Genomic DNA, 12,748 nt, shown 5'->3' with positions numbered 1-12,748 from the left:
ATCCAAATTCAAGTGTTTGATGAAAGGCTGGTGTTGTTGCTGTTTCTGGGAGGGATCTGGGAAGAATAGAATGTGATCCACTCCTTTGTTGAATCTAAAACTTATGTGATTTAAAACCTTTTTGAAATCAAGTGTTTTTCAACTAAGTGAAAAACAACCTGTTGTTTTGTCGAATCAACCGGTTGTTTTACTCTTAGGAGTTTTTGAAAAGGTTGAAAACTATTTTAATTTGGTTGACTTAACTGTCAAACCAAACAATCGGTTGTTTCATGGTTTCAACCGATTATTTCTTTGGAAATCCTAACATAATTCAGTTTTGAATGATTGAATGTGCTTTAAATGTTTTTCAACTGAATACGCTCCTTCATTAATTGCTTTGACCAATCTTTGGAAAATATAAATGGTTTGTTTATGTTTTCAAACAAGTAACAAAAACAAATTTAAGTTTTTGAGGAGTGTCAAAAATTGATTCTAAGATTTGAACATTCATATCAAGCTTTGGGTTTTCAAAGAGAGTGGAATAAGATTGCAATTGTATTGATTTCAGCTTGTATTGTGAACAAGTGTAATCCCTTCTAAACCTACTATATTTCTGGTGTTGTGTTGCCAACGAGTGTTGTGTGTTCTTGAGGTGGTCAAGATCAGTACTCTTGGTGTGTTTTGCGAAAGGGAGTGTGTTTCTTGAAGGGTTCAAGGTCACTACTTTGGTGGTTTGTGTTTTTTATCTGGTTTGATTACTTAGTGGATTACCTAATGGTTTTTTGGGGACTGGATGTAGCTCTTGGCTTAAGAGTGAACTAGTATAAACAATTGGTGTATCTCTCTCTTACTATGAACTCATTTAAATTATGTTTTAAGTTTTGCTGATATAAACAACCGATTGTTCCGAAGAAACAACCGATTGTTTTTCTGTTGCTTTGCTGTTTAATTGCTTATATTCTTGGCTAACTTGATTTCTGTTATGGATTCACACAAAATTTTTTGTTAAACCTGAAATTTTTTTCAAAAACCTCTCTTAAACAATTCACCCCCCCTCTCGTTTAAGGCCATATATTCTAACAAAGTTTTATAATATAATTACTATTGTAGTGAGAATATATTTCTCAACTTCACTTACTCTATGTATAAGATTTAATGTAAACTTTCTTTTAATGTTGAGCTATTATGCATTTGAAATATCTTTTGTCATCCTTAGGAAAGTGTTACCAACTAACTTGCCTCTATTGACATCAAGTTATGAGGATGGCATATGCTGTGTGGAGAATGTGATTTAGATTGTGAGACCAACTTGAAGATAAACTTTTTTGAAGTGCTCCATTGTTGGGAACTGTTGGATGAAGAAAAGATAGGGGGAGAAAACTGTGGTCTCCTTGTTGAAATTTCTAGGGTCTATGGTACTTTAATTTTGCTGCTGTCATAAGCTCTGATACACCATATATTTTTGCTGCAATTTTGATATGGTATCACAGGTTAGTTGCTGCAATGGTGCTGCTACACACACACACACACACTCGTATTCAGGTTTTTCTCCTTAAGGAATGAGTTAGGAATCATTGATTCACGAGCTTTACCTTAATCTATGCTATTTTTATCCCTTCTTACACTCTATTTGTGAAGACAAATAGGGGGAGAAGTGGCTTTGGGGTTATAATAATCTAATTCGTGAAAGAACGTGGTTGTGGCCATTTTTGAATTGCACTAACTTTTTCTGAGTTTGGGGAGACACCTTTTTCTGAAATTATACGACCCAAGTAATTCACTTAATTTGTGGCAAAACTGCACTTAGTTAGCTTAGCGAAAAAAATTTATGTTGTAAAACTTGTAAGATGGTTTTTAAATGCACAATGTGATCTTCTAAATTAGAACTATAAATACGAATATCATTAAAAAAATGAGAACAAACCGACGTAGATAGGGGTCTTAGAAGATAATTCATATCTGCCTGAAAAGTTGAGGGTGCATTAGTCAAGCCAAAATGCATGACCAAAAATTCATAGTGGCCATCAATAGTACGAAATGTTATCTTCTGAGTGACTTCTAGAGGAGTAGAATTTTGTGATATACTAAGTAGAGATCTCTTTTAGAGAAAACTGTAGCTAAGCCTATTTCATCGAGCAATTCATCGATGGTAGGAATAGGGAAGCGGTCACGGATTGTGACTGCATTAAGGGCTCTATAATCAACACATAAACACCAATAGCCATCTTTTTTTATTAGGAGAATTGGTGAGGAGAAATGGTTGGTGTTAGGCTTAATAATGCCTTCTTGAAGCATATCAGCTATGAGTTGAGTGATAACTTCTTTATGATGGTGAGGGTTGTGATACAATTTTACTCTGATTGGTTGGGTATTGGGTACAAGGGGAGTATGATGGTTATGGGGTCTATGTGAGGGTTCCATGTGGTCTTTGGAATATGATTTGGTGGTGCCTAAGGATGGCTTGAATTGTAAGGGGAAGGGATGATAGGTGGGATAATGGGTTATGTATTTTATTGTCCACTGAATGTGGGTGAAGATTATGGTTTTTAATGGAAAGAAGGTGAAAGGAGAAAAAACAATGTGTAGATAGGTATTGGCAGAATTCATGATAAGTAGTGGGGGAAGGTGTTGGTGTAGAGGTGGCTTTTAAGATGATTTGTTGGTTTTGGTGTGTGAAGGCAATACTTGGGATAGAAAAATTAGCCTTAATGGGTCAGTGTGCTTAGCCAGTCAATGTCCAAAACCACATCAACCCCTTTAACGGGCAGGAGATAGAATGGTATAGTGAAAGTAGAGGATTGGAAAGAAATGTTAACTAATGGTTAGATTCTTTGGCCTTAAATGAAAGCTCCATTTCCTACCATCATCGATAGGGGTAGGCTAGGTGTAATGGGTAGGTTTAGGTGTTGAGCAATGCAAGGTTGAAGAATGTTATGAAAGTTGCCTGAATCAATTAAAACTATGACTGGTATGTTATGAATTATTCCTGTAAATTTGAGGTTTTTAGGAGAAGTGTTCCTCGTTAGGGCTTGGGAAGACAAGTGAAAATGAATGGTGTTTGAGGCTTCTATTGTAGGAGCCATGTCTTCCTTTGCGTCATCAAGAGGTTCTAAATCATCCAATAAGAGTAGAAAACGAGAGGTATTACATTTATGCTCGGGAATGAATTTCTCATCGCAATTGTAACATAGTCCAAGGGCACGTCATTCCTACATTTGATGGGTATGGTTGAATTTGGGTAAAGGTGGGTAGTGGTCTTATGAGAGATTGTTGGTATTGATAGGTTGGGAGGTTGGGTGGTGTACTATGTTTGAAACCAAGTGGGTTTCTCTTTGGAATCCTTGATTTTATCTTCAATGAGTTTTGACAGACCAATGGCTTGGGATATAAAATAGGGGTTCAAAATGGCTAATTCTCTGTGTATGTCTGGATGTAATCCAAAAATGAAGCAATTAAGTATGGTATCCGACGTTAGACCCATTATGTAGTTGCATAGTTTTTTAAATAAACCTTGATACTTAGTGACTGTGGTGATTTTCTGGAGTTTGAACAATTCTACTTGGTGGTTGGTGTATGTAGAAGGGCCAAAACGAAGCTTTAAGGCTCCAGTGAAGGTGGGCCAATTTGAGATGAGGTTGTTGTGGTGTAACCATTTAAACCAAGAAAGAGCATCCCCTTGCATGTGAAATGCAACCATGGATAAACAACGGTCTATAGGTATTTGATAGAAGGAAAAATATTGGTCAACTTGAAAAAGCCAATCTAAGGGTTCCTTTCCATCAAAAGGAGGTAAGGTAAGTTTGGGTGGTTAGAGAGTAGGTGTTGGCCGGGTTTGGTATTGTGATTGGGATTGTGCTATGTGAGGGCTGGTCTGGTGGTTAACACTATTTAAAGGTGCCTGAAAATTTGTTTCTTCCTGTAGGGGTGGTTTGGGATCTAAGAAGGGAATGGAAGATACCTGATTCATGAGAATGGTGAGGTTGGATTGGAGTTTGTCATTGCGTGTCTCCAATGATGTTTGTCAGTTGAGGTTCTCCTCCATTTGAATTTGAATGGCAGTCAAGCGGTCCTAGATGGTGGTCAAGACTTCCTCCAAGTCCTTGGTTTGAGGTTTAGGAGGCATGAGGAGGTATTGAAAGCACCAATTTGCTAGGCTTTTGCTACAACTACTCTAAAAATTAGGGTATACTCAAAATTCACATACCTTTTCATATATGAGTGAATAATTTTAATAGGAGATAAGTGGGTCACATGGGCCTTATAGTGCTTAAAATAAAAGAACTTAACCTATGAATTATTATACTAACTTAAAATCTTATCCTATTATGAAATTCTTAATCCATTTTAATTGTTTTATACCTTTCTCGTGCATTGAACTTTGTTATAATAATATCTCAGAGTCAATATATATAACATTTATTTCGATATTAATCATAATAAATTAATTTACTAAGAGATAAATGAAAATATTATTCATATTATAAAAGATATTAATATCATAGACGTGATAAAAAATAATATTGAATGCAATATAACGATAAGGTAAAATAAAATAATCCAAAGAAAAATTGAAAACGGAGACAAAAAAGAAGCAAGAAGGTTAAGAAACAAATAATAAGACAGAAAATTCTGTTATTTGCCATTATTATGCTTCGGGACGTGTTAGATAGAGTATTTGTCTTACAAATGTGTAATATTGCCTTCTAATGTGCCTATGTAGTCCTATTTATAGGATTACAATATAACATTTAGTTCTTTAAAAAATAAGATAACTTTCACTCTGCATTGATTTTGCTTTAATTTATCTTTTGTAACTTCCCTATAACTGCTCCTCAAATTACTTATTCTATAAAAAATATTTTTTCTTATTTTTGCATATCCTTTAATCAAATATCCTTTAAAATCAAGAATTTCTCGGTCATCCTAAAAGATAGTGCAAAATATCCAATCATCTTTGTCAAGAACATAATTATAGAATTTGTCCTCTTAATTATATTTTTCCTACCCACATACCTCCAAGTAAGAAAAATATTAAGAGTTATTAGTTAGCATTTATTATATAAATGTATTGGAGGAGCATGTTACATAGCATTGGATTTGGAGTCGTCATTTTCAAAGTCCTTAACTACTCTTAACCTACTTCACATCAAACTACAACATTGTTTTCATCGACCCTCTCAGGAATCCACTGCCCCCATTATCTACCCCTAATCTAACACATTCCAACATACAAGGCCTAGTTTTGCATTTCCTATACCTTTCTCTCCAGGTAACAAACACCCAATTTCTCTGGCCATCTTCTTGTTCTTGTTTGTTTTGTTTCTACAATGCAACATTGATACTATCATGCAAATGTTGGTTCTATTGAAAAGAAGGGGGGCAATTAATCTGCATGAAGAATGTCACTGTGTTTGCATTTGATCAAGGGACGTGTGTATGGATGTTTTTGGCTGTTTTTTTTTGTTGGTTTTCTGCATGTGATATATTTGATCAAGTAACAATTTTTGTGATCAGAGACTGTGATAAATGGAACTTTTAAACAAGTGGGTGACTCAGTTGTGGAGATTTGTGGGGATCTAGTAATTGGACTGAGGTGGTCTTTTCATGTCTTTGTTATTTACGAAAAAGATATAAGCCTTTTGGAAACTGCGAGTGATCTAGTAAAGAGCTTTAACCTTGAGGAGTTAGAGATTTAATGTAAAAATACCTTTACTTTTTGTTTGTTTTTCTTTCCTGGTCTTGGCCACTTTTTATCAATAAGGAGGTTGGATTTGTTTTAATCGTTTTATCTTTCTTGCTCATCGGTAGAAACTTTGGCTTTCTTAGCTTTTAATTTGTTAGAATTTTTTTAGTTTAACCAAATATATGTATGATTGGCAGTAGTAAACATTACCAATTAAAGGCAATGTTAAATTCATGAGTGAGGTAAGTGATAACTTGGAGATTTATTTGTGATAATTTTATTTAATATATGCTTAGTGGAAAGATGGAGCCAAAATCTGTACTCAAGTACTATAAGAGATAGGCAAAGTTTCAATCGACGCATTTGGACTGAGTTAACTTCTGAATTATTTATCAACTTGTATTCTTTTCTGAGCTGTCCTTATTTGGTATCCAAGGTTTCTTTGTCATCATAAGTTTTGTTAAGAATAAGGTCAGGACAAATATTAATCATTTCTCAATATAGTGTGATATGTTGATCATAATGTTAGTTCTGTATGCAGATCTAGGTGCTCTGCCATCTTTACACATCTGTACGAGATGGCAACAACAACAGTGTCCAACTTTCCAACTGCAATGTCAAGACCCAATGTTTCATCACAAAGGTTTGCAAATGTAAATCCTGCCAATCTTGGAGGCAGGTTTAAGGTTGACTCATGTCATAAACTGGCAAGTGTTTGTCATGTTGCATCAACACAACCTCTCTTGACAATGACAGCAGCTGCTGTAAAATATGAAAAAATCAGGACAAATGCAATGTCCGTGTCTAGTTCAAACGATGAGGTTCCGGGATTGCCAATTGATTTGAAAGGTTTCACATCTATTTCCATGAATGCTTTGTATCAATACAAGTTTGTAGGATGTCCAAACATCATATATTGGTGTGTTTATATTTAATCTATTCTGTAATCTTGAATTTGATTGTTTACGATTTTAAGAATATATGCCCTGCCCTTAATTTTCCTTCCCATAGTTATATGGAGTAATGTCAAAAGGTTGTGTTGTGACTCCATAGGCTCTTTTCTCTATTCAATAGTTTACTCATTCCAAAATCTACTTTGCTGAAAGTTGGCACACTAGAAAAGAAAAAGTGTAAAAAAATCGTTTCTCTTAGACAGTATCTATAAACTGTTGTCTGTGCAACCTCTATATGGTATAACAACTCAACAATAATGTCTTAAGTGTTTACTTTTTTCTCAAAATCTGGTATTGCCAAGTGTACCTTTTTTTTTCGTACTGTCTTTTTTTATATCTTTGATTTGTTGTGCATTCCACTAAATGTTTAGTGATCTGCAGGTAAAAGGGCTTTCATTGCTGGTGTGGCTGATGACAATGGATATGGGTGGGCAATAGCAAAATCTCTTGCAGCAGCAGGAGCTGAAATTCTTCTTGGCACATGGGTACCTGTGAGTAATTATTACAGATTTCGGTGTTGTGTATTTGTGCATTGTTTGCTTTTACCCTGATGTATCTTTGTGCAGTATACAAGTGGTCAGGTACTAACTTTGAACATTTTTATGCAGGCTCTAAATATTTTTGAGTCCAGTCTAAGACGTGGAAAATTCGATGAGTCACGCAAGTAAAACTTTTAAGTGGTTTTATTGATTTTATTTGTTAAAAAATGTGAGACTCACTTATTTTGCTAACAAGGAACTATTTTCATCTTTCAGATTGAAAGATGGTTCATTGATGGAGATTGCTAAAGTGTATCCTTTGGATGCAGTATATGACAACCCTGAAGATGTCCCAGAAGATGTAAGAGAGAAGTCCATAACAAATTACATTTACAAAACATATCATCTACTAATGTTTGTGGAAATTGTATAGGTGAAAGCTAACAAGCGCTATGCTGGAGCCTCAAATTGGACTGTGCAGGTATTCATTAACTATTCTGTCATCTGTATTTCTCCACCATTATGATACCCTTTCAATACTCTTTTTAATTTGATTTATCTGAAACGTTTGAATATATTATCAGTCTTGTTAAATTGTACATGGGTTTGGTGCCATAAATGTTGATATGAAAATTTTCTTGTGCTAAGATCTCTCCAGGGAGCATCTAATTGGATATCAGCTTCTTTTCTCATTTTCTTTTGAGCTAATGATTGTTAGCTAAATAAGCTATTAAGCCAAGTTTATTAAAGCTATTAGAAATAAATATCACAACTTACCAAAAGCATTATTATAGGTACTTATTTCAAATCCATATAAGGAGGAATTGTTACATATAACTAATGATCAATTCGAAGAATATTCCATATTTTATACACTTTAGAATACATTGAAGCTTTACACCAGATGATTGTATAGATCAATTTGTTGGCTGGTAAACATAGGTGGTGCCAATTCAATGTGGAGACAGAAATCATAATTAAGCTTTTTTATTTAAGAAAATTTTAGAACCTATTCTTAGTGGAGACAGGATATAGAGAAAATAGTCTAAGGTCATACAATCTATTCATATTTTAAGATCATGTAGATCTGAAGCTTGTAACCCAATAAAGAGATATATAATCTACTCTTGGATTTACATTTTAATAAAAGAAAAAAAATCTTTTTATATGTTTTTCCTCTGCTCCTTGCCTTTAATGAACATGTATAACCTTGTCAGAGTCAATACTAAAGTTTATTTGGGTTGTTGACTAGAAGCTCTACTGACTTATTCAATAAGACACATGAATTTAATCATAAATAAATCATATAAATTCCATACATGATGTAATCATCTACAAGATGAAGGGTCTTTTCTTTACTTTTTGTTGTTTGTTTTAAACTTCTATATGACCAATCCTGAGGCTGAAAACGTAATTTCACTCTGATTATTTCATATGATTCATTAATTACTTGATTTTGGTTTATCTTTTATTTTTTTAAAGTTTTCAATAATGGAGAGGAATTCATGGCAATATTTGTTTGAAACATAGGATGCTTTGTTGAGTAGCCATTACATTGTGATCTGTATCTCAGTTTGTGAAGTGTAGAGTTACACTGTGATTTGATTTACCTGATAGGAAGTTGCTGAATGTGTCAAGAAAGATTTTGGAAATATCGACATACTTGTGCACTCGCTTGCTAATGGACCAGAGGTATTACAATAATGAAGTTTTTTGTCACCTCATGTCTTTTAGCTTTAACTGACACTCAACTTTGTTTTAGGTCAGCAAACCATTGACTGAGACATCACGTAAAGGATATCTTGCTGCCTTGTCTGCATCAAGTTACTCTTATATTTCACTACTCAAACATTTTCTTCCAATCATGAACCGAGGCATGTTCATTACTGAAAGAGGCTTGCCATTTTATTGCTTCATTGTTCCATCAGTTATTGTTTTTACCTTCATGTTTTGGTTGTAGATGGATCTGCAATTTCTCTTACATACATTGCTTCAGAGAGGATCATTCCTGGGTGTGTTGGATATGCTTCAAAGCTCATAAACTCGTTTATTTTGATCACATTTTTTTATCTAAAGTTTTGAAATTTCTTGTATGCAGATATGGTGGTGGTATGAGCTCCGCAAAAGCTGCTTTAGAAAGTGATACTAGAGTGAGTTTTTTTTTTTTCTTTTTTTCAAATTTTCAAATTATGTGCATGTAGCTTAACTTTCTCCACCTCCCCCCTTTTACCCTTTCGATATTTAATATATTATACCTAATGTTTTCTGCTTTTCCAGGTGCTTGCTTTTGAAGCTGGCAGAAAGAAAAGAATCAGAGTCAATACCATATCCGCAGGTATTGATGGCCTACCACTTCGTCAGCAAATAATTTTTGTTTGCTTTCCTTTTCTCCATGTAATGACACATAAATTCGTAATCTGAAGCAAGTGATGCCAATTGCTTGGTGAAGAAGGAAGTGTTGTAAAATATTTTTTGCTCTGGTCTTATTATTATGTTACCAAAACTGTTCATGTCTAATTCCCTCCAAATTGGAAATGTGTCAATAGCGGAGAATTTTTACTGCATTATATCTGAACTACATAATTCACAATTACTAAAAGTAGATCCAATTATTGTCTTATACAATAGCAATTGTCTTATCCCACTAGTGATCTCAACTTTATGGATCACATGATGCCATGAGGCTCAATTAAAAACCAAGTCTTTAGAGATATTATTCACCATGAAATCACTTCTAATAATTTCCTCTTGCCCTTTTTCATCTCTCACTACCCTCTTCACAGGTTAGGAACACCTAATAATTTCTCCTTCTCCGGGTTGATGGGGTGGTTAAAAAAATATAACTGTACCATACATTTATGCAAGTAAACTTTTTCATTGTTTTTTGCATGTCAATGAATTCAGAACAAATTGATAGACATGTTGACTTAAATTATTTTCAGTTGCATGTCAATGAATTCAGTGCAAATTGATTAACATGTTGAGTTGTTTTCAATGGCTAGGTCCACTGGGAAGCCGTGCAGCAAAAGCAATTGGCTTCATTGACATGATGATTGATTATTCATTTACCAATGCACCACTTCAGAAAGAACTACATGCTGGTAAAGTTTCACTTTGAGATTCTTCCTTTCTGAAACGACCCTTTTGCACCTTTTTACCTGCAACTACTTACATATTGGAGATTCTGTAACAGAGGAGGTAGGCAACACTGCTGCATTCTTGTCATCACATTTGGCTTCAGGCATTACAGGTTCTGTTATATATGTTGACAATGGCCTTAACGCTATGGGTGTTGGAGTTGATAGTCCAGTATTCAAAGAACTTGACATTCCAAAGGAGCACCATTGAAATTGTGAATTAAGGTCCTTAGTTTTTCTCTAATACAACTTAGACCCTACGGCCTAGGATTCTGTAGAAAAATAAAAACCGTGAGGTGTTAGTTTTTACATTTCCATAAAATACCAAGCATTGTTTGAGCTTTGTTACCAATGTTTTTCATCAATTATGATATACTTTTCATCATCCTCTGCAAAATGTATGTTCTCATTTGAAGAGTCATACCTTGAGGAATGAGGATCTGAGGTGAAGTTATTTTAGTTCTTAAACAAAAACTTGAATAGGTGTGTTGAATTTTCTAATGACTCTATGCTTCAAATGTTTTTAACAAGGTCGTTGTACTTTCAATAGAGTTGTATTTAAAAATTGAAATCAATTTAAATTTCTCAAATTTTAAGGATTGAATTTCTACAATGTAAAAAAATGTTAACTTTATTATTTGAAAAATACAACTGTTATTAAGAACCATGAATCCTTAAGCAAGAACAATTTAAGAATCTTGAACCTAGCTTTTGGCCAACCTATCTTAGGTGATTCAAAATTAACATTCAAACCAATAACATCCTTCAATTCCTACACTAATCCTCAAGTAAACCTTACCTTTAGAACATCCAAAACACCTTCCAAAAAACAAAACACCAAGACCTTACCTATAGCATAACTTTCGTCTGGTTTATCCAAGAAACACTCCAAGAAGGCTTCAAGATTTCTCCAAGAAGGCTCCAAGATTCCTCCAAGAACTTGAGCCTTTCCCTCCAACTCTGATCAAAACCTTAAATATTACCTAACACAAGCAAATCACAACCTTCCATCACCTTCCATCACCTTCCAAACCTTCAAGAACTTCATCCAAGCAAGTCTAGCCCTTTTGGCGTGTTGTTCTTCTGATTTCTGATTGAGTCAAATATCGTATAGAGTTGCGTTGCGCTACCCGCATCCTTGTCAAACACTCATGAGGTATTTCACATTTTTTATGTAGAAGGAAGAAGAGTAGAGAGACATCTAGAGTTTTTTTTCTCATAATGGGCTAAGGTAAATAAACTTTCACTCACTGAAATATTATTTCTCAGCAAATGAGAGCCCTATAATCAAGGTTACTCTCAAGTAGGAGTTTTCTCAGCATCTTCCCATTTGCCCAACAAATTTAAGTCAGTGTTAACCCTATTTTTGAAAATCCACTTAAGGAATTTGGATTCACGCAACGAATTTATGTTGATTAACTAAAGTATAAATAGGGAGAAATGGTATTTGTTAAGTTAAGCTTTCTAATATTCAATGTCAATTTGAAATCAAAACATCTAAATTTTCTATAAAATTTACAATATAGAACACAACCTAAGTAGACTCATAAACACATATATCTATTCTATTCAATTTTCTTCCTCTACAAATTAATTTGTTTAAGCATTTTCTTAACCTTTCTTAACATTCGAGATATTATATCATCAATTGAGTTCTTTGTCTCAACTTCAGAAGTATAAATATCTTCTTCTAAAGCCTTCAGTGATAAATGTCCTTGTGTCTGATCTGAAGTTGTTTTAACGTAGACCTTGCATGTAACCCTTGTTAGACATTGTTATGGTCTCATTTTGATCTTGATCTTAGAGATGAACCTTATGACTTTTAGGATTCCTAAAAGCTCATCCCAAGTGACCTTCTTTAAGTTGTACGCTTCTTGGATGGTTGTGGTTGTCGGTTCTCACACCTATGGCATGTTATACAACAACTTCAAATTTATCTAAGCTTTTTGGAAGCTTTGTCCTAAAGCTTCTAGTTCGATTAGAATAATTTACATTCTTTCAAACATGTCATCAATATATTCACCATCATTTGTGGTGAAAAACTTGTATTGATGTTTGAGGGTAGTAGTCTTCCTTAGTAGCACGTTCTCATTTTCCTTGTAGTTTATCTTCTAGGAGTCCCACATCTCCTTAGATGTCTTCAACCTACTAACTTGTTTATATTTATTTATAGATAAAGCACAAATAAGAGTGCACTTAGCTTTAGCTTTTATTGTTCAACTGCATGTAATTGAACTTTTCTTGTGTTTAGTCTTCCTCTAGAGATTTGATGTCGATGTCGATGTCTCAGTGTTGATGGTCCATAATTGATAGTGTGTGAATTTTATGTACATTTCCATTCAATATTTTCAATAGGGCTAGTCTTCTCCTAAGAATGTCACTAACCTTGTGAGTGATGCTCCCTAACATGATATGTCATTCCATCCTTGCCGTTATCATATATTTTCTTCTAATAATTGTTAGGTGTTCAACCCGTTAGAGGCCAAGCTCTAACATTAACTGTGAAAGCTAGGTAAA

At 34.2% G+C, this 12,748-nt stretch overlaps 1 protein-coding gene across 2 annotated transcripts; it reads left to right on the top strand.

Annotated features, from left to right (window-relative positions):
• The first annotated feature begins 5,000 nt into the window (after positions 1-5,000).
• Positions 5,001-10,732, top strand: LOC137826002 (enoyl-[acyl-carrier-protein] reductase [NADH], chloroplastic-like). 2 transcript variants are annotated; one of them, XM_068631837.1, is made up of 13 exons: positions 5,001-5,248; positions 6,204-6,511; positions 6,997-7,106; positions 7,224-7,279; positions 7,371-7,455; positions 7,528-7,575; positions 8,712-8,786; positions 8,857-8,968; positions 9,055-9,106; positions 9,193-9,244; positions 9,372-9,429; positions 10,097-10,195; positions 10,288-10,732. In XM_068631837.1, the coding sequence occupies exons 2-13, from the start codon at positions 6,241-6,243 to the stop codon at positions 10,440-10,442; spliced, it is 1,173 nt and encodes a 390-aa protein (XP_068487938.1). In that variant the 5' UTR covers positions 5,001-5,248; positions 6,204-6,240; the 3' UTR covers positions 10,443-10,732. The 2 variants fall into 2 exon arrangements, with proteins under 2 accessions (XP_068487938.1, XP_068487939.1); XM_068631838.1 differs by having other exon boundaries at positions 5,211-5,572.
• Positions 10,733-12,748: the final 2,016 nt, after the last annotated feature.

Source organism: Phaseolus vulgaris, chromosome 8, assembly GCF_000499845.2.
Source record: "Phaseolus vulgaris cultivar G19833 chromosome 8, P. vulgaris v2.0, whole genome shotgun sequence".
Lineage (NCBI taxonomy): Eukaryota > Viridiplantae > Streptophyta > Magnoliopsida > Fabales > Fabaceae > Phaseolus > Phaseolus vulgaris.
Note: the sequence above shows the minus strand (reverse complement) of the source record. Positions and strands in the feature narration are given on the sequence as shown.